At 57.1% G+C, this 21,709-nt stretch overlaps 1 protein-coding gene across 8 annotated transcripts in view; it reads left to right on the top strand.

Annotated features, from left to right (window-relative positions):
• Window positions 1-21,709, top strand: part of LOC133360427 (anoctamin-5-like) — an 81,300-nt gene that overhangs the window by 46,364 nt on the left and 13,227 nt on the right. For 5 of the 8 annotated variants that reach the window (XM_061579144.1, XM_061579145.1, XM_061579148.1 and 2 more), the window contains 11 exons: window positions 4,616-4,687; window positions 6,838-6,924; window positions 7,694-7,888; window positions 8,408-8,527; window positions 10,186-10,227; window positions 15,009-15,124; window positions 16,785-16,919; window positions 17,513-17,618; window positions 18,648-18,708; window positions 20,254-20,399; window positions 21,171-21,251. In XM_061579144.1, the coding sequence (XP_061435128.1) occupies window positions 4,616-4,687; window positions 6,838-6,924; window positions 7,694-7,888; window positions 8,408-8,527; window positions 10,186-10,227; window positions 15,009-15,124; window positions 16,785-16,919; window positions 17,513-17,618; window positions 18,648-18,708; window positions 20,254-20,399; window positions 21,171-21,251 (1,161 nt within the window). The remainder of the gene's footprint in view (window positions 1-4,615; window positions 4,688-6,837; window positions 6,925-7,693; window positions 7,889-8,407; window positions 8,528-10,185; window positions 10,228-15,008; window positions 15,125-16,784; window positions 16,920-17,512; window positions 17,619-18,647; window positions 18,709-20,253; window positions 20,400-21,170; window positions 21,252-21,709) is intronic. The other 3 variants (XM_061579146.1, XM_061579149.1, XM_061579150.1) reach the window with 3 other exon arrangements.

Below are 21,709 nucleotides of genomic sequence, written 5' to 3'. Positions count from 1 at the left end.
TAAAATACAAACACAGTTTATAGTTTAGTAAAGACCATCGGCGGGTCCTTAATAATTAGCGTGTTGCCGGATCCCTGGGGTCTCCGGTCGGCGTCGACGCGTGACGCGCCTGAGCGACCGCGACCGACGGGCGGCAGTGGGAGGCGGCCGCGGTGCACGATGAGTCTCGGCGAGGTTGAAGCCCGGCACCGCGGTGCACGATGAGTCTCGGCGAGGTTGAAGCCCGGTGCCGCGGTGCACGATGAGTCTCGGCGAGGTTGAAGCCCGGCACCGCGGTGCACGATGAGTCTCGGCGAGGTTGAAGCCCGGCGCCGTGGTGCACTGATGAGTCTCGGCGAGGTTGAAGCCCGGCGCCGTGGTGCACGATGAGTCTCGGCGAGGTTGAAGCCCGGCGCCGCGGTGCACTGACGAGTCTCGGCGAGGTTGAAGCCCGGCGCCGCGGTGCACGATGAGTCTCGGCGAGGTTGAAGCCCGGCGCCGTGGTGCACGATGAATCTCGGCGAGGTAGAAGCCCGGCACCGCGGTGCACCATGAGTCTCGGCGAGGTAGAAGCCCGGCGCCGCGGTGCACTGACGAGTCTCGGCGAGGTTGAAGCCCGGCGCCGCGGTGCACGATGAATCTCGGCGAGGTTGAAGCCCGGCGCCGCGGTGCACGATGAGTCTCGGCGAGGTAGAAGCCCGGCACCGCGGTGCACTGATGAGTCTCGGCGAGGTAGAAGCCCGGCGCCGCGGTGCACTGATGAGTCTCGGCGAGGTTGAAGCCCGGCGCCGCGGTGCGCTGATGAGTCTCGGCGAGGTTGAAGCACGGCGCCGTGGTGCACGATGAGGGGGAGCGAAACGGCCAGTAGAATTGGCGGCGTCCGCTCTGTGTGAGTCATCGGCGGCGACTGCAGCAGCAGCAGATGGTGGCAGCCGGATGTGATGACGTCACCCCAAGGCAGGGAGAACTCCGGAATGTGAATAATGAATGGTGCTTGTTGTGTGTGCGTCAGTGTCTGTTTTGTGTCTATCTGTGTGTGTGTATCTCTGTATGTGTGTGTGTGTGTATCTCTGTATCTATGTGTGTGTGTGTATCTCTGTATCTGTGTGTGTATCTCTGTGTGTGTGTCTCAGTGTGTGTGTGTCTGTGGGGAGTGGTAGTGTAGCGGTTAGCGCTCCACGCTACGAACCCGATGACCCGAGTTGGATTCCCGCTCACGGCCAACACCGGTGATGATAATCTGAACCGGTCCTGGGCCTCCCCTAGGTCGACTCGGCCTCAAATTTGTACCTGGTACGATGTATAAACATCGCCACTGGGGAGACAAAGGCGGCCGGGTGTGGTGCTTGCCACCCACACCCCCCACGTGTGCCACAGTGCAGGACTTCATAGGTGCTCGCTAACCGCACTTTCCCCAACAGTCTTTTAAGGCTATATGGGGGGTCTTTGTGCGTGTGTGTGTGTGTGTCCGTGCCGGGCGTGGTGCTGGCCACCCACACCCCACACGCGTGCCACAGTGCCGGCCTTCATCAGTGCTGCTACTTGCCACTAACATCGCTTGCCCCAACAGTCTGTTGAGGCTACACAGAGGGGATCTTTGTGTTGGTGTGTGTGCTGTGTATGTGTGTGTGTGCGTGTGCTGTGCTTGTGTGTGCTGTGTGTGTGTGCTGTGTGTGTGTGCTGTGTGTGTGTGCTGTGTATGTTTGTGTGTGCGTGTGCTGTGTGTGTGTGTGCTGTGTGTGTGTGCTGTGTTTGTGTGTGCTGTGTATGTGTGTGTGTGCGTGTGCTGTGTTTGTGTGTGCGTGTGCTGTTTATGTTTGTGCGTGTGCATGTACGCTGAACTTTTTTCGCATCGTACGTAGCCAACCGTGCTTATCGGAGGTGCAGGGGTACGGCGACGAACTGTGAGCGGCGGGGAGGGAGAGAGAGAGCGAGATGTGCGGGCGACTGCGACTGCCCGCTGTGCTTCTTGCAACAAACCTCTATTAAAATACAAAATATCTATGAATAATCATCTGCTCAAAGTGTGACCTTCCACACAGGAAGTGCCCCTCCCATCACTGCCGCGACCCCTCCCTGCATCCCCCCACACTTCCTGCGCCTCCCACCACCCCCAAACAAAGACAAAGGTCCCCCGTGTAGACTTTTGGGGGCAAGTGCTGTTCGTAGCGAGTAGCAGCACCAATATAGGCCAGCGCTGTGGCACACAAGGGGATGGGTGGCCAGCACTAGGCCCGGCCGCCTTTGTCTCCCCAGTGGCGATGCTTACCACACGCCGCACCGGGTACCCATTGGAGGCTGAGTCGACCTAGGGGAGGCCAAGGACCGGTTCAGATAATTGTCACCGGTGTTGGCCGTAAGCAGGAATCGAACTCTGGTCACCGTTGTTACATAGACGCACACGCGCAGAGCGCACGCACAGCACGTACACAACGCACACAGAAGCACATACACACCGCACACACCAACACGCACACACACCAACACGCACGCACACACACCAACATGCACGCACACCGACACGCACACGCACCGACACGCACACGCACCGACACGCACACGCACCGACACGCACCGACACGCACACGCACCAACATGCACACGCACCAACACGCACACACACCAACACACAGGCAGCTGCACGTGCCATCTGCTGTGACCCCACCACACCCACGGAGGGCGTTATCAGTCGTGGCCGATGTCACTCGGGCTGCCCGCACGATCCCTGCCCCGCATGATTGCTGCCCCGCACACTCCCTACCCCGCACACTCCCTGCCCCGCACGCTCGCCAAGACGTCTTGGGAGGATTCCGGCTTTGCCTCCTCACTCGCCGCCGCCAGCGATACAGCCCTGAGGTGCTCGTGAAGAGCGAACAAATGACATTGTGCGAAGAGTAATAATATATGTGCGTGCCTTTCTGGCAATACAACAGGAGTTGTGTTGAGACGCTCACACGCCAAACAGGAATCGAGTTACTGCATTAACCGCCACACAGAGTGCGTGTGCCGAACATGCACACACAACACTTCTCTCAGCGTGCTCGCATCGTCTTAGAAGCTGATTGTCCTACTCCGGAGACGGCCGCCTCCGTCATGGCCTGGTCTCACCGGCAGCGTCAGGCCAGAGAACTTCGCCAAAAGACGAACGGTGCCAGGGCAGTCGTAGCTCGGGGTGAGCAGCAAAATCGTGGGATGCCTTTTTTGCCGGCATCAAAGTATGTTTGAACATCTTCACACGTCCTGTTTTATTTAAGGAAGGGTAAAACTGAACTTATTTTTCATACTTTTATATGAATGTGTTGTTAGCCCGCCGCCACCCGACACAGCCAATTAGTGAGTTGTTGTCACGTAATCAAAGCGTGCCAATTAGTTTACTACTTCACGCATTTAGATGACCGCGATGTAACCCCTAGAGCCGGTGTTGTGGAACATATCGGTCCTCGAAAGCCTCCATGTTGAATGGGAGATGTTAACTCACTCGCCTGGTGTGCAGGAGGTCGTGGCTTCGATCCCGACCCTGACCCCTTAATATTTGCCTCTCTCGCTCTCTCCGTGGTCACTGGGTCCTCCAGTTTCCCCCTCCACATTTGGAATCGTGCGCTCATAGTGTAATTGGCTTCTGCGACACATGTCCCCCTGGTGGTGGTGACGATGATGAGAAGCCGCTACCATTTGTGATGGCCAGATCACTTCTGAAACAGAGAGCTACTATTGCTCAGTGGGCCGTACCTGGTACAATGAAAAACAGTAGTTGAGTTGTTTAAAATAGTTGGACGGTTTGCTCGCTCTCTTGGTGATGTAGATGCTGGCTCCTTTTGTCAACCAACTTCGTCTGTAAGCAGCCGGTGGCGACGGCGATGGTCACAAGGATGACGATGTAACACTCGGTACGGCTTCCGTGACCAATGTTATCCAAAATAGAGGTTTCCCCTTCTGGGTTGGATCGCGTGAATATAAATGCGTCCGTTAAACCCGCAACACCACCACCCGGCACACGGCCAATTGGTAAAGGTTCGTCACGTAAACAGAACGTGCCGATTGGTTACCGGTGCAGCGCTAACCGGCTGCGTGTTGGAGAGTAAACCCACTGCAACGTTTACCGTGACGTTGCGCCGGTAATTGCAACAACAACAACAACCAGCATCAACGGGCGACACCCGGAGTTGTGGAGAAATCCTCCCCCTGCTCCGTTCGTTGAATACGTCGCAAACCCCTCACTCGCTGGGCGTGTCCGCGTGGCAGAGGTCGTAAACGGGTTTTGATTCCTTACCCGTACCCGTACCCGGCCGCACCAGGGTCGCAAATGGGTACCCGTACGGGTACCCGTTCCCTACCCGTACCCTACCTGAAATGAGTGACAAACGGTTACTCACCAGTGACTCACGGCCTACCCGTACCCGTACCCGGCCGCACCAGGGTCGCAAACGGCTACCTGTACCCGGCTGGGTACGGGTAGCTGGGTATCAGGTAGGGTACGGGTATCGGGTATCGGGTTGCGACCTCTGCTGCGTGGTGGTGGTGGGTTTAACGACACATATATATTTACGCGATCTAGCCCGACTAAAAAAAAAACCTCTCTTGTGAAGATGCCGACGACCTCCCGCTGCCCCCCGACCCCCTCTCCCCTCTCTTCTAGGATCGTCGCAAAACCTTTGAGCTGAACCTGCAGAAGAAGTACGGCCTACTCCTGGAGACGGTGGACAAAAGTGTACGTGAGCCCTTTAAACAAACATCTATAATTATTACAACACCGATGGACTCGCACAGAGAGACTCGTAGACTCACACAGAGACCCATAGACCCACACAGAGCCAGTGACTCCCGCAGAGACCCAAAGACTCACACAGAGACCCATAGCCTCATACAGAGACCCATAGACCCACACAGAGCCAGTGACTCCCGCAGAGGCCCAAAGACTCACACAGAGACCCATAGCCTCATGCAGAGACTCATAGACCCACACAGAGCCAGTGACTCACGCAGAGACCCATAGACTCACGCAGAGACCTATAAACTCATGCAGAGACCCATAGACCCACACAGAGCCAGTGACTCACGCAGAGACCCATAGACTCACGCAGAGACCCATAGACTCACGCAGAGACTCATAGACTCACAGAGACCCATAGTGTGTCCTTACCTTGCACCTCTGATTAACATGGTTGGCTACGTACGGTGCGAAAGAAGTTCAACATACATAGATCTGCCCTGTGAGCCTCATCCCAGCACCATCACCGTCACCACCGCTGTGTTTCCTCTCCACCCCGTGAGTGTTTCCTCTCCGCCCCGTGAGTGTTTTACCTCCACCGCGTGAGTGTTTTCCCTCCGTCCCGTGAGTGTTTTCCCTCCGCCCCGTGAGTGTTTTCCCTCCGCCCCGTGAGTGTTTTCCCTCCGCCCCGTGAGTGTTTTCCCTCCGCCCCGTGAGTGTTTTACCTCCGCCCCGTGAGTGTTTTCCCTCCGCCCCGTGAGTGTTTTCCCTCCGCCCCGTGAGTGTTTTCCCTCCGCCCCGTGAGTGTTTTCCCTCCGCCCCGTGAGTGTTTTACCTCCGCCCCGTGAGTGTTTTACCTCCGCCCCGTGAGTGTTTTACCTCCGCCCCGTGAGTGTTTTCCCTCCGCCCCGTGAGTGTTTTCCCTCCGCCCGTGAGTGTTTTCCCTCCGCCCCGTGAGTGTTTTACCTCCGCCCCGTGAGTGTTTTACCTCCACCCCGTGACTGTTTTCCCTCCGCCCCGTGAGTGTTTTCCCTCCGCCCCGTGAGTGTTTTCCCTCCGCCCCGTGAGTGTTTTACCTCCGCCCCGTGAGTGTTTTACCTCCGCCCCGTGAGTGTTTTACCTCCGCCCCGTGAGTGTTTTACCTCCGCCCCGTGAGTGTTTTCCCTCCGCCCCGTGAGTGTTTTCCCTCCGCCCCGTGAGTGTTTTCCCTCCGCCCGTGAGTGTTTTCCCTCCGCCCCGTGAGTGTTTTACCTCCGCCCCGTGAGTGTTTTACCTCCACCCCGTGACTGTTTTCCCTCCGCCCCGTGAGTGTTTTCCCTCCGCCCCGTGAGTGTTTTCCCTCCGCCCCGTGAGTGTTTTCCCTCCGCCCCGTGAGTGTTTTACCTCCGCCCCGTGAGTGTTTTACCTCCGCCCCGTGAGTGTTTTACCTCCGCCCCGTGAGTATTTTCCCTCCACCCCGTGAGTATTTTCCCTCCACCCCGTGAGTGTTTTACCTCCGCCCCGTGAGTGTTTTACCTCCGCCCCGTGAGTGTTTTCCCTCCGCCCCGTGAGTATTTTCCCTCCACCCCGTGAGTATTTTCCCTCCACCCCGTGAGTGTTTTACCTCCGCCCCGTGAGTGTTTTACCTCCGCCCCGTGAGTGTTTTACCTCCGCCCCGTGAGTGTTTTCCCTCCGCCCCGTGAGTATTTTCCCTCCGCCCCGTGAGTGTTTCTCGCCACGACCACAAAGTGCTCTCCGCGTGGCCACTCGCTGCCGTCCCGTGTCGGACATGTCGAGACGGCAGGGAGACGCTTGAACCCGAGCGAGAGGAACGGCGTCACGGCGCGAGCCTGCGATTGTGTGTGATTGTACGCGTGTTGTTGTGTGTGATGGTACGTGTGTTGTTGTGTGTGATTGTACGCGTGTTGTTGTGTGCAATGGTACGCGTGTTGTTGTGTATGATGGTACTTGTGTTGTTGTGTGTGATTGTACACGTGTTGTGTGTGATTGTACACGTGTTGTGTGTGATTGTACGCGTGTTGTGTGTGATGGTACGCGTGTTGTGTGTGATTGTACACGTGTTGTGTGCGATGGTACGCGTGTTGTGTGCGATTGTACGTGTGTTGTTGTGTGTGATTGTACGCGTGTTGTTGTGTGTGTCGTCGTCACAGTCGGCGACGGACGGCAAGACCTACTTCGTGAAGGTGCACGCTCCCTTCGAAGTGCTCTGCACCTTCGCCGAGAAGCTTCACATCAAGGTGAGTGGGGCACGGAGACCCCCAGGTGATGGGGGGTAGCGACGCGCCTCTGCGTGACCCCTGGCTCCCTCCTTCCCTCTCCTGCATGACGGTGATGATGACAGTGATAGCGATGATGGTTACAGCGGTGATGGTTATGACGGCGGTGGTGGTGGTGGTGGTAATGATGTCGATAATCGTGATGACGGTGATGATGACGGTGATGATGATGGTGGTGATGACGGTGGTGATGACGCTGGTGATGATGGTGGTGATGATGATGGAGGTGATGAAGGTGATGATGACGGTTCAGTTTATTTTGAAGGACCCTGTGAGCCGAGAAGCTCTTAATTCGGTGTTTCATCAACAAAAGCAGCAACACCGCCGCTTCTCCGACAAACGCAACAAGTCGCAGTAAAATAAATCGACGTTAAACAATAACAGATGAGAGAAATAAAAAAAATAGCTGGCAAATCATGAGTGCAATCTAAAAATTATCTTTTTTTTTTAAAGAATCACGATCGATGACAGTGATGACGGCGATCGTGATGACGACAGCCATGACGGTGATGGTGACGATGATGATGATAGCGACGATGATGATGATGATGATGCCGACGATGATGATAGCGACGATGATGATAGCGACGATGATGGTGACGATGATGATGATGGCGATGATGATGGTGACGATGATGATAGCGGCGATAACGGTGATGGTGACGACGATGATGATGATGACAGCGACGGCGGCGACGGTGAGGGTGACGAGGGCGGTGTGGGCACGCAGGTGCCGGTGAAGGAGAACCAGGTGCAGCGCGACACGACGCTGCGCTCGTGCCTGGAGAAGCTGTACAAGCTGAGTCCCGACGTGATCCGTGCCGACGTGGAGTACTTCACGGCGCCGTTCCAGATGAGCCACCGCGACGCCTTCCTCATCCACGACCAGGAGGCCTTCTTCAGCGAGACCACGCGCAACCGCATCGTACGCACACACGCACACACACACGCACGCACGCTCCTACACGCACGCACGCTCCTACACGCACACACGCACGTACACACGCACACACACGCACACACATGCGCGTACACGCTCCTACACGCACACACGCACGCTCCTACAAGCTCCTACACGCACGCACACACACGCACGCAAGCACGTACGCACGTACACGCACGTACAAACACACGCACATACACGCTCCTACACGCACACACCCACCCATGTATAGGCACGTACACGCGCAACCACATCGTACGTGGTGCACTACGTGCTGCGTGCTGCCTGTAGGTGCACTACGTGCTGTCTATAGATGCACTACGTGCTGTGTGCTGCTGCCTGTAGGTGTACTGCGTGCTGTGTGCTGCTGCTGCCTGTAGGTGTACTACGTGCTGTGTGCTGCTGCTGCCTGTAGGTGTACTACGTGATGTGTGCTGCCTGTAAGTGTACTGTGTGCTGCTGCCTGTAGGTGTACTACGTGCTGTGTGCTGCTGCCTGTAGGTGTACTACGTGCTGTCGCGCTGTGGCTACACGGAGGAGGAGGACGAGGAGAAGGTGCGGTTCGGGATCGAACGGCTGCTGAGCAACGGCACCTACAATGCGGCTTATCCCCTCCACGACGTACGGGCACGCACGCACGCACACACACGTACACACACGCACACACATGCACACACACACGTGTACACACACGCACACTTACACACTTACGCACACACACGTACACACACGCACGCACACGCACACGCACGCACTTACATACACACGCACGCACTTACATACACGCACGCACACCCACGCACGCACACGCGCACACACGCACACACACAAGACAAAGACAAAGACAAAGATCCCCCGTATAGCCTGAACAGACTGTAGGGGCAAGTGCTGTTAGCGAGCACCTATGAAGGCCGGAACGGTACACGAGGGGGTGGGTGGCCAGCACCACGCCCGACCGCCTTTGTCTCCCTAGTGGCGATGTTTACACACCGCACCAGGTACTCATTTAAGGCTGAGTCGACCTAGGGGAGGCCCAGGACCGTTTCAGATAATCGTCACTGGTGTTTGCCGTGAGCGGGAATCGAACCCGGGTCGCCAGGTTCATAGCGCAGCGCGCTAACCACTACACTACCGCTCCCCACAAGGCTACTACCCACAGAGGCCGCACGTTGTATTATTGTTCTGGTAAATTCGGAACGGAATCTGGAAAGAAAACAAACTGATGACGTTCTCATGGAAGGGGTTCATGGGGAGAACGGGAGGGGGTGGGAGGAATGTAACCACGGAAAAGATTAATGGAGTGTTGATGACTTGGCCGCTAATCCCCCACACCTGCCTGGCTGCCTGCCTGGCTGCCTGGCTGCCTGGCTGCCTGCCTGGCTGCCTGGCTATGCCGACGACGTCATTTCACCGCCGGTGTGAGCCGGGAGCTGGAGGTGGCTCGCTTTGTTCACTCTGATTGCGCTCACCGCCGCCGCCACCGCCATCGCCGGCGAGCATTCCATCCCCCCCTACCACCCCCCCTCGCCGGTTCTGCCGGCGCTCCCCGCCCTCCCCGCCCCCCCCCGCCCCCCCCGCCCCCCCCCCCCCCACCCCCCCCCGCCCCCCCGCCCCCCCATGGAGACGAAGTTCTTGCCAACGCGGGAATTTTTAAATCCTCCCGTCGCGCGTTTAGAAAACTCGTCGCCGCGGCGAGACCCCTCGAGCCCTCGAGCGGGGGTGGCCCGTGGTTTGTCGAGATGTTGTCGCCCTCGCCTGGTGGTGCGCACGAGGTCGTGGGTCCCATCCCGCCCGCCTGACGACGCCTGCTGCTGCTGCTGTGTATTTGGAGTCTTCTCTCTCTTTTCTCTCCCCGTGGTCACGTGGATTTTCCTCCGGGTCCTCCAAGGAGAGAGAGACACCGCAAACTCCAGATATACAGCGGCGGGCGGGCAGGCGCCAGGGTTGTCGATCGAACCTACGAGCTCCTGCGTACCAGGCGAGGTAGTCAACATCTCCTAGCCGCCGGTGGCGCCCGAGAGCCAGCCCAGCGCTGGCCTGGCTCTGGAAAAATTTGCGTGTAGGGACGAGTGAGAGGGGGGGAGAAACGGTTTGGCCACGCAAACTTTGCTGTGGCGAGTGACGGTGGGATGGATGGACGGCGGTGGTGGCGGTGGTGGCGGTGGTGGCGGTGGTGGTGGTGGCGGCGGTGGCGGCGGTGGCGGCGGTGGTGGCGGTGTTGGCGGCGGTGGTGGTGGCGGTGGCGGTGACTCTGAGCGTCTCTGTGTTGCTGTTTGCAGTCGCTGGCCGGCGTTGATTCGCTGCTAACTTCCGATGCCGAGGTGGGTATCACCTCATCAAAATGACCGCCTTCTCTCTCCCCCTTCAACCCTCGTCATTTTGATATTCTATTCGATGTCTCCTGTCGGAGCTTTTGCCTCCTCCACCTCCTTTTCTTCGCGAGCTTCTTCACGGCTTTGACGCGAGCGGTCCCCAACCCGTGCTGCAGCACAGCTGTCGTGGACGCTACGCACGCACGTATAGCGGCGTACGTTGAATTTCCTTCTCACCGTACGTAGCCAGCCGCGCCAATCGGAGGTGCGTGTCTGCCCGTAGCGACCCAGCACCGCTGTAGCGGCAGTGAGTGAGGGGTTGGCGGATCACTCACTCGCTGTCTCTCTGCGTCGCCCTCCCCCCCGTCTCTCTCCCTACGAGAGCGGCGAGCCAATACCGTGTGGCTGAACGTCACAAATCCACATTACAGACATCGTACAACTTGTGACGATTGTCATTACGATTCTAGTTACGTCGAAAAACCTCCTCGTGCCTTGAGCACCGGCACCCCATCCTCCCGAGGCCGCGCCATTTGGGCAGCGGTTTGGCTGCTTAAAATTGTTTATATTTTTTGCAACGGTAGGCTACGTACGGTGCTGAAGGAAGTTGAACACACACACACACGTACATACATTCGCATGGCTGGCTACGTACGGTGCTGAAGGAAGTTGAACAACGTACGTCCACACACGTACGTCCACACACGTACACACACGTACACACACGTACACACACGTACGTACACACACGTACACACACGTCCACACACGTACACACACGTACACACACGTCCACACACGTACACACACGTACTACACACGTACGTACACACACGTACGTACCCACGCACAGCACGTTGCCTGCTGCACGGTTGGGAACCAGCAGCCTCGCAAGCTTTCAAAATCAGGGCCGGATTACGTTTGAACGGTTGGACGCGGAGTCGTTGTGGTGTTGGATGGTGAGGTGGTAGCGGGGGGGGGGGGTCCCCCACTCCACTCCCTCTCTCTGTTGAACCTTAAATTCCTCCTTCCCTTGACTGTTGAACCCACCACCTGTGCCTGATGATGGCGGTGCCACCAAACTCCTCCACTGGCGCTCCGACTCGGCTTAGTCCGATTCCGGTTTTCTAAAACCCGATTGTACGGATCACGAATCTGGATCTAAGTTTAAAAAAGATCGACAGCGCTTGGACATCCACAGCCGGCCGCCGCGGTGGCTAGGAGATGTTAACTACCTCGCCTGGTACACAGGAGGTCGTGGGTTCGATCCCGACCCTGACAATGCCTGTTGTATATTTGGCGAGATGTTAACTACCTCGCCTGGTACACAGGAGGCCGTGGGTTCGATCCCGACCCTGACGATGCCTGTTGTATATTTGGCGAGATGTTAACTACCTCTCCTGGTATACAAGAGGTCATGGGTTCGATCCTGACCCTGACGATGCCTACTGCTGTATATGTGCCGAGATGTTAACTACCTCTCCTGGTATACAGGAGGTCGTGGGTTTGATCCTGACGATGCCTGTTGTATATTTGGCGAGATGTTAACTACTTCTCCTGGTATACAGGAGGTCGTGGGTTCGATCCTGACCCTGACGATGCCTGTTGTATATTTGGCGAGATGTTAACTACTTCTCCTGGTATACAGGAGGTCATGAGTTTTACCCCGACCCTGACGATGTCCGCTATTATTTGGAGTTTGCGTGTTTCTCTCTCCCTGTGGTCGCGTGAATTTTTCTCTCCGGGTCCTCCTCCGTTTTTTTCCCCGCTTCACTTTTAGAATGAGCGTCACGCGCATTTCGAGTGTTTGGCTATAAACTTCCACACGATCACGATGATGAGTCGCTTCTGAAAAGAGCTGTTCTAGCTCAGTAAAATACAAAGTGAAATAAAACCCGGTGGCTGTGTGAGCATCGTAGTTGCCGCGCCGCGCCACGAACCTGGCGACCCGAGTTCGATTCCTGCTCACGGCCACGAACGCCGGCGACGTTTAATCTAAACCAGGTCCTGGGCCTCCCCTAGGTCGACTCGGCCTCAAATGCGTACCTGCTGCAGCGGTGTGGAAACTTTGCCTGCTGGGGAGACAAAGGCGGCCGGGCGTGGTGCTGGCCACCCGCCCCCTCGTGTGCCACAGTGCGGCCCTTCATAGGTGTTGCTACTTGCTACTCGCAGCACTTGCCCCGACAGCCTGTTGAGGCTACACGGGGGATCTTTGCCCGCGTCATGCGCGAGGACCGCCGCAGTGGTAAAAACTTTCTCGACGCCATTAGAGCGGCTCTGCTTTCCTAGAAGCAGAATCAATTGAGTATTTATTATTCATACCCGAGGAAATCCGATGAGCTGTGAAGCTCTCTGTGACGGGCGCTGCGGGTTTGGGCCGCTCTCAGGTTCCACGTTGAGTTGGTGGTGGGCGCGGCCAGCTGCGAGACCAGCTGACGGTAGATCCCCGGTTGCGAGGCTCTCCCGGGGCATCGCGTCTGCTGCCAATAGGAGGGGGTGGGCGGGATGCGTGTGTCGTGATCGCCGCCCACTGTTGCCTGTGTGGTCACAATCCCAGTCGCGTGAGGGCACCGCAGTGGCCAGGAGATGTTGACTACCTCGCCTGGTACACAGGAGGTCGTGGGTTCTATCCCGGCCCTGACGATGCCCGCTGCTGCTGTATATTTGGAGTTTGCGTGTCTCTCTCTCTCTCTCTCCGCGTGGTCGCGTGGATTTTTCTCCGGGTTCTTCGGTTTTTCCCCCCTCCACATTCAGAATAGACGTCACACGTTCACAGTGTTTGGCTGCTGCTATAACTGTCCACGTGGTGGCTGAGTTGTCGTTTGCGATCGCCAGGTCGCTTCTGAAAAAAGCTACGTAGCTCAGTGGGGTCCTTACCTTGGTAAAGCAAAAAATAGTTAAGTTTTAGTTTTTGATTCACGGCCGAGATTTTCGAATTCGGGAAAACGTGGACGCTGGCGCCAGTGGCACGCCAACGGCGACTGCGGCAAAGAGCTTTCTAGCTCATCGGATTCCTCCAGTGGAAATACATATTCTGACTCTGATAGTCCAGACTCTGCTTTAGTGCGGCGGCCTCCGCTGCGTTAGTCTCTCAGTCGTGGCCAGGGCGCTTCTGAAGAATGCGTTCAAAATAGTTGAGTTGCCTTTGTATATTTATTGTTTAAGTGATTTGTTTTTAACCTTTACTTTACTTTGCACTCCTACCGCGTGTTTTGTGTTGTGTTGTTTGTTGTTGTAATGTTCTTAGCCCATGCCCCTACTGGACATCTGTGACACGGAGCTTCATAGCTCATCAGATTCCTCCTCCTCCTGCAGTCTAATTATTACGATTGTGATGGTCCGGCCTCTGCGTTAGTCCGGCCCTGTCTGCCTCCTGCTTGCTCACCTTTCTATCCTTCCTCACCCTCCCTCACCCTCTCCTCACCCTCTCCTCACCCCCGCACTACTGCTCCCCCCACAAACCCTCACACGCATTCACTCGCACACACGCACACGACAAAAATCCCCCGTATAGCCTCAACAGACTGTTGGGGCAAGTGCTGTTAGCGAGTAGCACCACCTAATGAAGGCCAGCACGGCACACGATAGCAGTTCCACTGTGGGTGTGGGTTTAGCTATGGGAGGAGTAAACCGGAGAACCCGGAGGAAACTCACGCAGAAGAGGGGGAGATCACACAAACTCCAATCTCTCACTCTGCAGAACACACACACACTCCACTCTCTCACTCTGCAGAACACACACACACTCCACTCTCTCACTCTGCAGAACACACACACACTCCACTCTCTCACTCTGCAGAACACACACACACTCCACTCTCTCACTCTGCAGAACACACACACACTCCACTCTCTCACTCTGCAGAACACACACACACTCCACTCTCTCACGCTCACACACACACTCCACACAGTAAGACGCCCCAGTCGGGAGTGAAACCCAGGCTTGGCTTGCCACGTGGCACCACTGTCAACACTGCCACCAAAAACAACCAATGTGACGTCGCGTGATGGTCGCTTTGAGCCCAAGAGGCTCGGAACGTGGAGCGTACTCACTCACTCACTCTCACTCACTCTCACTCACTCATCCACTCACTCACCCACTCACTCAACCACTCACTCAACCACTCAAGCACTTACTCAAGCACTCACCCACTGACACACCCACTCACACACCCACTCACTCAGCCACTCACCCACTCACTCAATCACTCACTCAATCACTCACTCACTCAACCACTCACTCACCCATTCACTCACTCACCCACACACTCACTCACCCACCCACTCAACCACTCACCCACCCACTCACCCACACACTCACCACCCACTCACCCACTCACTCACCCACCCACCCACTCAACCACTCACCACCCACTCACCCACACACTCACCACCCACTCACCCACACACTCACCACCCACACACTCACCCACTCACACGAGCACTCACCGCTGTCCAGCTACTTGGTGCCGCTGCTTTCCAGCGAGAGCCATGCCGGGCACGGTGATGGTGACTCACTAGGAAGCAGCTAAATGTGTGGGTGATGTGAGTGGTGAATAGCTACTGGCTGCTGAGTGGCTGGTGAGTGTCGGCTGGTGAGTGGCGGCTGGCTGGTGAGTGTCGGCTGGTGAGTGTCGTGTGGGCGGCTGGTGAGTGTCGCGTGGGCGGCTGGTGAGTGTCAGCTGGTGAGTGTCGGCTGGTGAGTGTCGCGTGGGCGGCTGGTGAGTGTCGCGTGGGCGGCTGGTGAGTGTCGGCTGGTGAGTGTCGCGTGGGCGTGCGTGTTGCAGAGTAAGTACTGGAAGGAGACGGCGGATGCCCACGGAGGCAGCGAGCGGCTGGTGCTGTACAGCGAGTGGGCACGGCCTGCACGCTTCTACAAGCAGCAGCCTCTCAACTTCATACGGTGGGCACGGGGGGGGGGCACGGGGGGGGCACGTGGGGGGGCACGGGGGGGGGAGGGGGGAGTGGCACACGAGTGGATGAGTGTGCGGGAGGGTGGGTGGGTTGGTGAGTCAGTGTGTGAGTGACTGCATCTGCCAGTCATCTCAGTCGGTCAACCCATGGGACACAGGCCACGGGGAGATGTGGAGCTGAGTGGACTTGCCAATGACCAGTACCAGCAGTGTCAAGATCGGCCTCTGTGGAGGAGGAGGCTCGTGAAGGACGCTACTGGGCAGTTGGAGGCAGTCGCCCTCCAACGACAACGGAGGGGGGAGGAGCGACGCTCACAACAACGAGCGGAGCGCCAGGTGGCTAAGCACAGCAAGTTGGTACAGTAGGGGACACAGGTGGTACATCGGCCACTCATGTCAAGTCAGGTCAACCCATGGCACCTGCTGGGTCTGTCCCGTGACCTTCCAGCGAACCTTTTACACTTCATGTGGCCTTAAAGTGCACCTAGCCTGGCACGAACGCCTTGGTGACGTCACCGCCACTTGGCGGCAAATGGTGTTTGTTGTTGTTGTTTGGGTGGCAGGGTCAGGTTGCCACCTGTCCTGGTTTTCCCAGGATCATCGTCCTTCTTGGTTCTTTCGCTAAAGTCACGTAGAAGGGAAATAATAACGTAATAAAAATTTCACATAATAAAATACAATTGTATTTATTATGTGAAAATTTTATTATTTAATTAAATACAACTATATTTCTTATGTTTTATTTTTATTATTTTATTATTTCCCTTCTACGTGACTTTACCGAAAGAACCAAGAAGATGAATCCCTGCAGTCACGAAAGCTTTAAATCAAAATCATCGTCCTTGTTGAGTAGGCAGCTGCTGCTGCTTCTGCCCACAGAAATCCGTTGGTCATCCCAGGCAGACAGCCCACAACTCTGTCCCGTGACCTCCTGGGCCTGTCCCGTGACCTCCTGGGTCTGTCCCGTGACCTCCTGGGTCTGTCCCGTGACCTCCTGGGCCTGTCCCGTGACCTGGGTCTGTCCCGTGACCTCCTGGGTCTGTCCCGTGACCTCCTGGGCCTGTCCCGTGACCTCCTGGGTCTGTCCCGCGACCTCCTGGGTCTGTCCTGTGACCTCCTGGGCCTGTCCCGTGACCTCCTGGGTCTGTCCCGTGACCTCCTGGGCCTGTCCCGTGACCTCCTGGGCCTGTCCCGTGACCACCTGGGACTATCCCGTCACCTCCTGGGTCTGTCCCGTGACCTCCTGAGCCTGTCCCGTGACCTCCTGGGTCTGTCCCGTGACCACCTGGGTCTGTCCCGTGACCTCCTGGGTCTGTCCCGTGACCTCCTGGGCCTGTCCCGTGACCTCCTGGGCCTGTCCCGTGACCACCTGGGTCTGTCCCGTGACCTCCTGGGTCTGTCCCGTGACCTCCTGGGCCTGTCCCGTGACCTCCTGGGTCTGTCCCGTGACCTCCTGGGTCTGTCCCGTGACCTCCTGGGCCTGTCCCGTGACATCCTGGGTCTGTCCCGTGATCACCTCCCGCCAGCAGCGAGGGCCTTCCTCGATTCACTTGACGGCCTGGACGTGCACCTAGCCTGGCACAAGCGCGCCGCGGTGACGCTGCCGCCCCTGAGTACAAACGGCGCTTGTTGTCGTGGTGCGTGCTGCAGGAAGTACTTTGGGGAGAAGATTGCGCTGTACTTTGCCTGGCTGGGCTTCTACACCTTCATGCTGTTCATCGCCGCCGTCGTCGGCACCGGCTGCTTCATCTACGGCCTCTGCACCATGGACGACGGCGTGTGGAGGTGGGTGGTGAGATGGGTGGGTGGTGAGATGGGTGGGTGGTGAGATGGGTGGGTGGGTGGTGAGATGGGTGGGTGGGTGGTGAGATGGGTGGGTGGGTGGTGAGATGGGTGGGTGGGTGGTGAGATGGGTGGGTGGGTGGTGAGATAGGTGGGTGGGTGGTGAGATGGGTGGGTGGGTGGTGAGATGGGTGGGTGGGTGGTGAGATGGGTGGGTGGGTGGTGAGATGGGTGGGTGGGTTGTGAGATGGGTGGATGGTGAGATGGGTGGGTGGTGAGATGGGTGGGTAGGCGTGTGGTGAGATGGGTGAGTGGGTGGTGAGACGGGTGGGTGGGGAGACGGGTGGATAGGGGTTCGGGGTGTGTCGGTGGGGGGGACGTGTGGGTGGGTGGGGAGACGTGTGGGTGGGTGTGTGGGTGGGTGGGTTCTTGTAGGGCAGCACGACAACCACTACTGCACTACCGCTCACAACAGCGGCTACAGCATCGGCCCGGCCCAGCGACGGCCTCGGCGGGGATGCCTGCCGTGAAGACGGCTCCCGCCGGGCTGAGCGAGCGCCGTGCCCCACCCCCCTCCCGTGCGTCTGCCCGCCCAGCAAGGAGATCTGCGATGCCAACATCGGCGGGAGGTTCATCATGTGCCCTCAGTGCGACAAGCAGTGCACCTACTGGAGGCTGAACATCACCTGCAGCTCCTCCAAGGTGAGTGAAGACGCTCACCTTGAGATGGGTGGGACACGTGGTGTGCAGGAGGGGGAGGTAGTGATGGGTGGGACACGTGGTGTGGGGGAGGAGGAGGTAGTGATGGGTGGGACACGTGGTGTGGAGGAGGAGGAGGTAGTGATGGGTGGGACACGTGGTGTGGAGGAGGAGGAGGTAGTGATGGGTGGGACACGTGGTGTGGAGGAGGAGGAGGTAGTGATGGGTGGGACACGTGGTGTGGAGGAGGAGTGATGGGTGGGACACGTGGTGTGCAGGAGGAGGAGGTAGTGATGGGTGGGACACGTGGTGTGGAGGCGGAGGAGGTAGTGATGGGTGGGACACGTGGTGTGCAGGAGGAGGTAGTGATGGGTGGGACACGTGGTGTGGAGGAGGAGGAGGGAGTGATGGGTGGGACACGTGGTGTGGAGGAGGAGGAGGTGGTGATGGGTGGGACACGTGGTGTGGAGGAGGAGGAGGTAGTGATGGGTGGGACACGTGGTGTGGAGGAGGAGGAGTGATGGGTGGGACACGTGGTGTGCAGGAGGAGGAGGTAGTGATGGGTGGGACACGTGGTGTGGAGGCGGAGGAGGTAGTGATGGGTGGGACACGTGGTGTGCAGGAGGAGGTAGTGATGGGTGGGACACGTGGTGTGGAGGAGGATGAGGGAGTGATGGGTGGGACACGTGGTGTGGAGGAGGAGGAGGTGGTGATGGGTGGGACACGTGGTGTGGAGGCGGAGGAGGTAGTGATGGGTGGGACACGTGGTGTGGAGGAGGAGGAAGGAGTGATGGGTGGGACACGTGGTGTGGAGGGTCGACGAGCAGGAGGTCAGGTCACTGAGACCGCTATTGCAGTGACTCCCAGAGGTCTGCAACCACGGGGGAAGAGAAGTCCTGAAGCCAGATTCTGGTGGTGATGATGATGATGACAACGATGTGAACGGTGTGTGTGTGTGTGCGCGCGTGTGTGTACGTGTGTGTGTACGTGCGTGTGTGTGTGCGTGCGTGTGCGTGCGTGTGTGTGGTGCAGCAAACCTACCTCTTCGACAATCCGGCCACCGTCTTCTTCGCGGCGTTCATGGGCATCTGGGGTGAGTGCCGTGGCCCCAAGCGTTTGTCACCGTCACTGCTCCCGCCGGCGCTCCCTCGCCGGTTCTCTCCCTCGCCGGTTCTCTCCCTCGCCGGTCTCCCTCGCCGAGCCTCTTCGCGGTTCTCTTTGCAGGAGGCTCCTGCCGGCTGTTTAGCGGCAGGAAGCGACGGATCCCTGCTGGGATGTTGACTACCTCGCCTGCTACGCAGGAGGTGGTGGGTTCGATCCCAACCCTGACGACGCTTGCTACTGTATATTTGGAGTTTGCGTCTCTCTCTCCCCCCCTGTGGTCGCGTGGATTTGTCTCCGGGTCCTCCTCCGGTTTTTCCCTCCACATTTAGACTCAACGTCCAGCATTGGGAGTCATAATGGCCACTGCTCTACATTTCCACGTGATGACGATGATGATGATGAGCCACTTGGTTGTGAGCTATCGTTGGTGATGGCCACGTCGCTTCTGAAAAATAGCTTACGCAGCTCAGTGGGCCTTGCTTGTTAAAATAAAACATAGTTTAGTTTTTTTCGGTAAAGTCACGTAGGTAGAAAAAAATATTCATATCGCGACGTTTCGATCGCAACACAAGCGGTCGTCCTCGGGCGGAAAAAATAATCCAGCAGTGGAACTGCTGAACGAGCGAGAGAGCTGTTACAACAAGAGGTTATATATGTGGCGAAGGGCAAGCAAGCGGGGTCTGAGCTGGAAAGGAATTCCATCCCTGGACGTAAGCACGTCAGTTGTGTTCATGGGGGAGATTAGGGAGAGAGATTAGCATGAAAGAGCTTCCGTCGCCGCATAAGAGTATCGTCCCCGCATATGCGCACAACAGCAGTGCTAATTGGAGATTAGCTAATTGGAGATTAGCACTACGTTGATGGGAGAGATTAGGCAGGGAGATTAGGGAGATTAGCAAGTTAACGTCACGTCTGTGTGTAACACAAGCTGCGGCGCTGCCAACTGCGCTGTGAGGCAAGCGCGTCCACGCAAGAGAACCACCGCAACGGTGGTCGCGCCAGCGAGACACACAGCCCATCACACAACCAGAACCATCGGTACATCGAGGCTAAGGGAGCAGAGGTGGCCATGTTAGTGAGACCCCAGCCCGTGAATGCAAAGGCACCCAACAGGGCAATGCAACTCGGAGAGTCGGAGACAACAGCCAAACGGCAGGGAAGAATGGAAGCACCACACACATAGGTCGATTCGGCCTCAAACGAGTACCTGATGTGGTGTGTAGTAAACATCGCCACTGGGGAGACAAAGGCGGCCGGGCGTGGTGCTGGCCACCCACCCCCTGTGTGTGCCGTGCCAGCCTTCATAGGTGCTCGCTAACAGCACTTGCCCCAACAGTCGGCTGAGGCTATACGGGGGATCTGTCTCTGTTGTACGTAACTGTGCGCGTGTGTGTGTGTCTGGGGAGCGGTCAGCGCATTGACTTACGAACTCCGGGGACCCCGAGTTCGATTCCCGTTCGGGGTCCACCAACAGCAGCGGCACTTGCCCCGACAGTCGGCTGAGGCTACCCGGGGGACCTGCGTGTGTGCGTAGTGACGCTGTTCCTGGAGATGTGGAAGCGCTACCAGGCGACGCTGGACTACGAGTGGGACCTGGTCGCCACCGAGGAGGACGAGGAGCAGCTGAGGCCGGAGTACGAGGCCAAGTGCACGCGGCGCAAGTACAACCCCATCACCCAGGCCAGTACTACACTACGTACTACACTACACACTACACTACATACTACACTACGTACTACTTACTACACTACGTACTACACTACACAAGTACAACCCCATCACCCAGGCCAGTACTACACTACATACTACACTACACTACATACTACAATACGTACTACACTACATACTACACTACACTGCGTACTCCACTACACTATGTACTACACTACACAAATACAATCCCATCACCCAGGCCACTGGCTCTCCCACTACGCTACATCCTACACTACACAGCGCCATACACTACATGCTGCACTACATGCTACACTACATGCTACACTACATGCTACACTACATGCTACACTACATGCTGCACTACATGCTACACCAGGGACGTACGATCAGGAGAGGCAGAGCCTCACCTGCCATAACTCCGATGAAAATAGCCGTGACGAAAAGTTTAAAAATCTAAATCTTCACTGAAAGCTTTCGTGACTGCAGGAATTAATATTCTTGGGTCTTTCGGCAAAGTCACGTGGATAGGTTCAAAGAAAAAAATAAAAAATAACAGAAAATTACGGCGTTTTTATCGCAACGCAAGCATTCGTCTTCAGGAAGAGGGGGGTTCGCTTCCAAGGGAAACTGTTGATCAAGGTTTGAAATGGGCACAACCCAAATGTCAGCAGCCAATGACAACGTGAGTGTTCGGCGCGTGTGTGTGTGTTTGGCGATGGACGCGCCGATGTTGGGTGTGCTCATGACGGCCGTGGCCTTGGTTTGTGCCTCCAGCAGGCCACAGAGCTTGTCTCCAGCAAGTCGTGGATAGAGTATTGCGGCCTGAACCTTTGCATTAGTTCCGTCGTGGTGCTTGGGGTAAGAGAGACCGGGGGGGAGACGGCGCGCGGGGGGGGGGGGGGGGGGGTTGGCACGGACGCCACGGTGGCGTCAGGGAGATGTTGACGACCTCGCCTGGTGTAGGAGGAGGTCTGCTGCTGCTGCTGCTGTGTATATTTGGGGTTTGCATGTTCCTCTCCCCCTCCTCTCTCTGCCCGTGGCTCTGGGGTCCTCCTCCGGTCATTCCACCTCCACGTCTAGAATCGACGTCACGCGTTCAGAGGATTTGGCTGCTGATATAAATGTCCACGCCATGACGATGACGACAAGCCACTTGGTTGAGCTACCATTTGCGATTGCCAAGTCGCTTCTGGAGAAAAGAGCGACGTCGCCTCAGTTTGGGGCCTTACTTGGTAAAATAAAAAATAGTTTAAATTTGTTTTATTTCGTAAAAAAGTTATTTAAAGTTGAACCATCTCTGGGTCTCTCTCTCCGTG

Source organism: Lethenteron reissneri, chromosome 68, assembly GCF_015708825.2.
Source record: "Lethenteron reissneri isolate LAM-NWPU_2019-01 chromosome 68, ASM1570882v1, whole genome shotgun sequence".
In the NCBI taxonomy this organism is placed as follows: domain Eukaryota; kingdom Metazoa; phylum Chordata; class Hyperoartia; order Petromyzontiformes; family Petromyzontidae; genus Lethenteron; species Lethenteron reissneri.
Note: the sequence above shows the minus strand (reverse complement) of the source record. Positions and strands in the feature narration are given on the sequence as shown.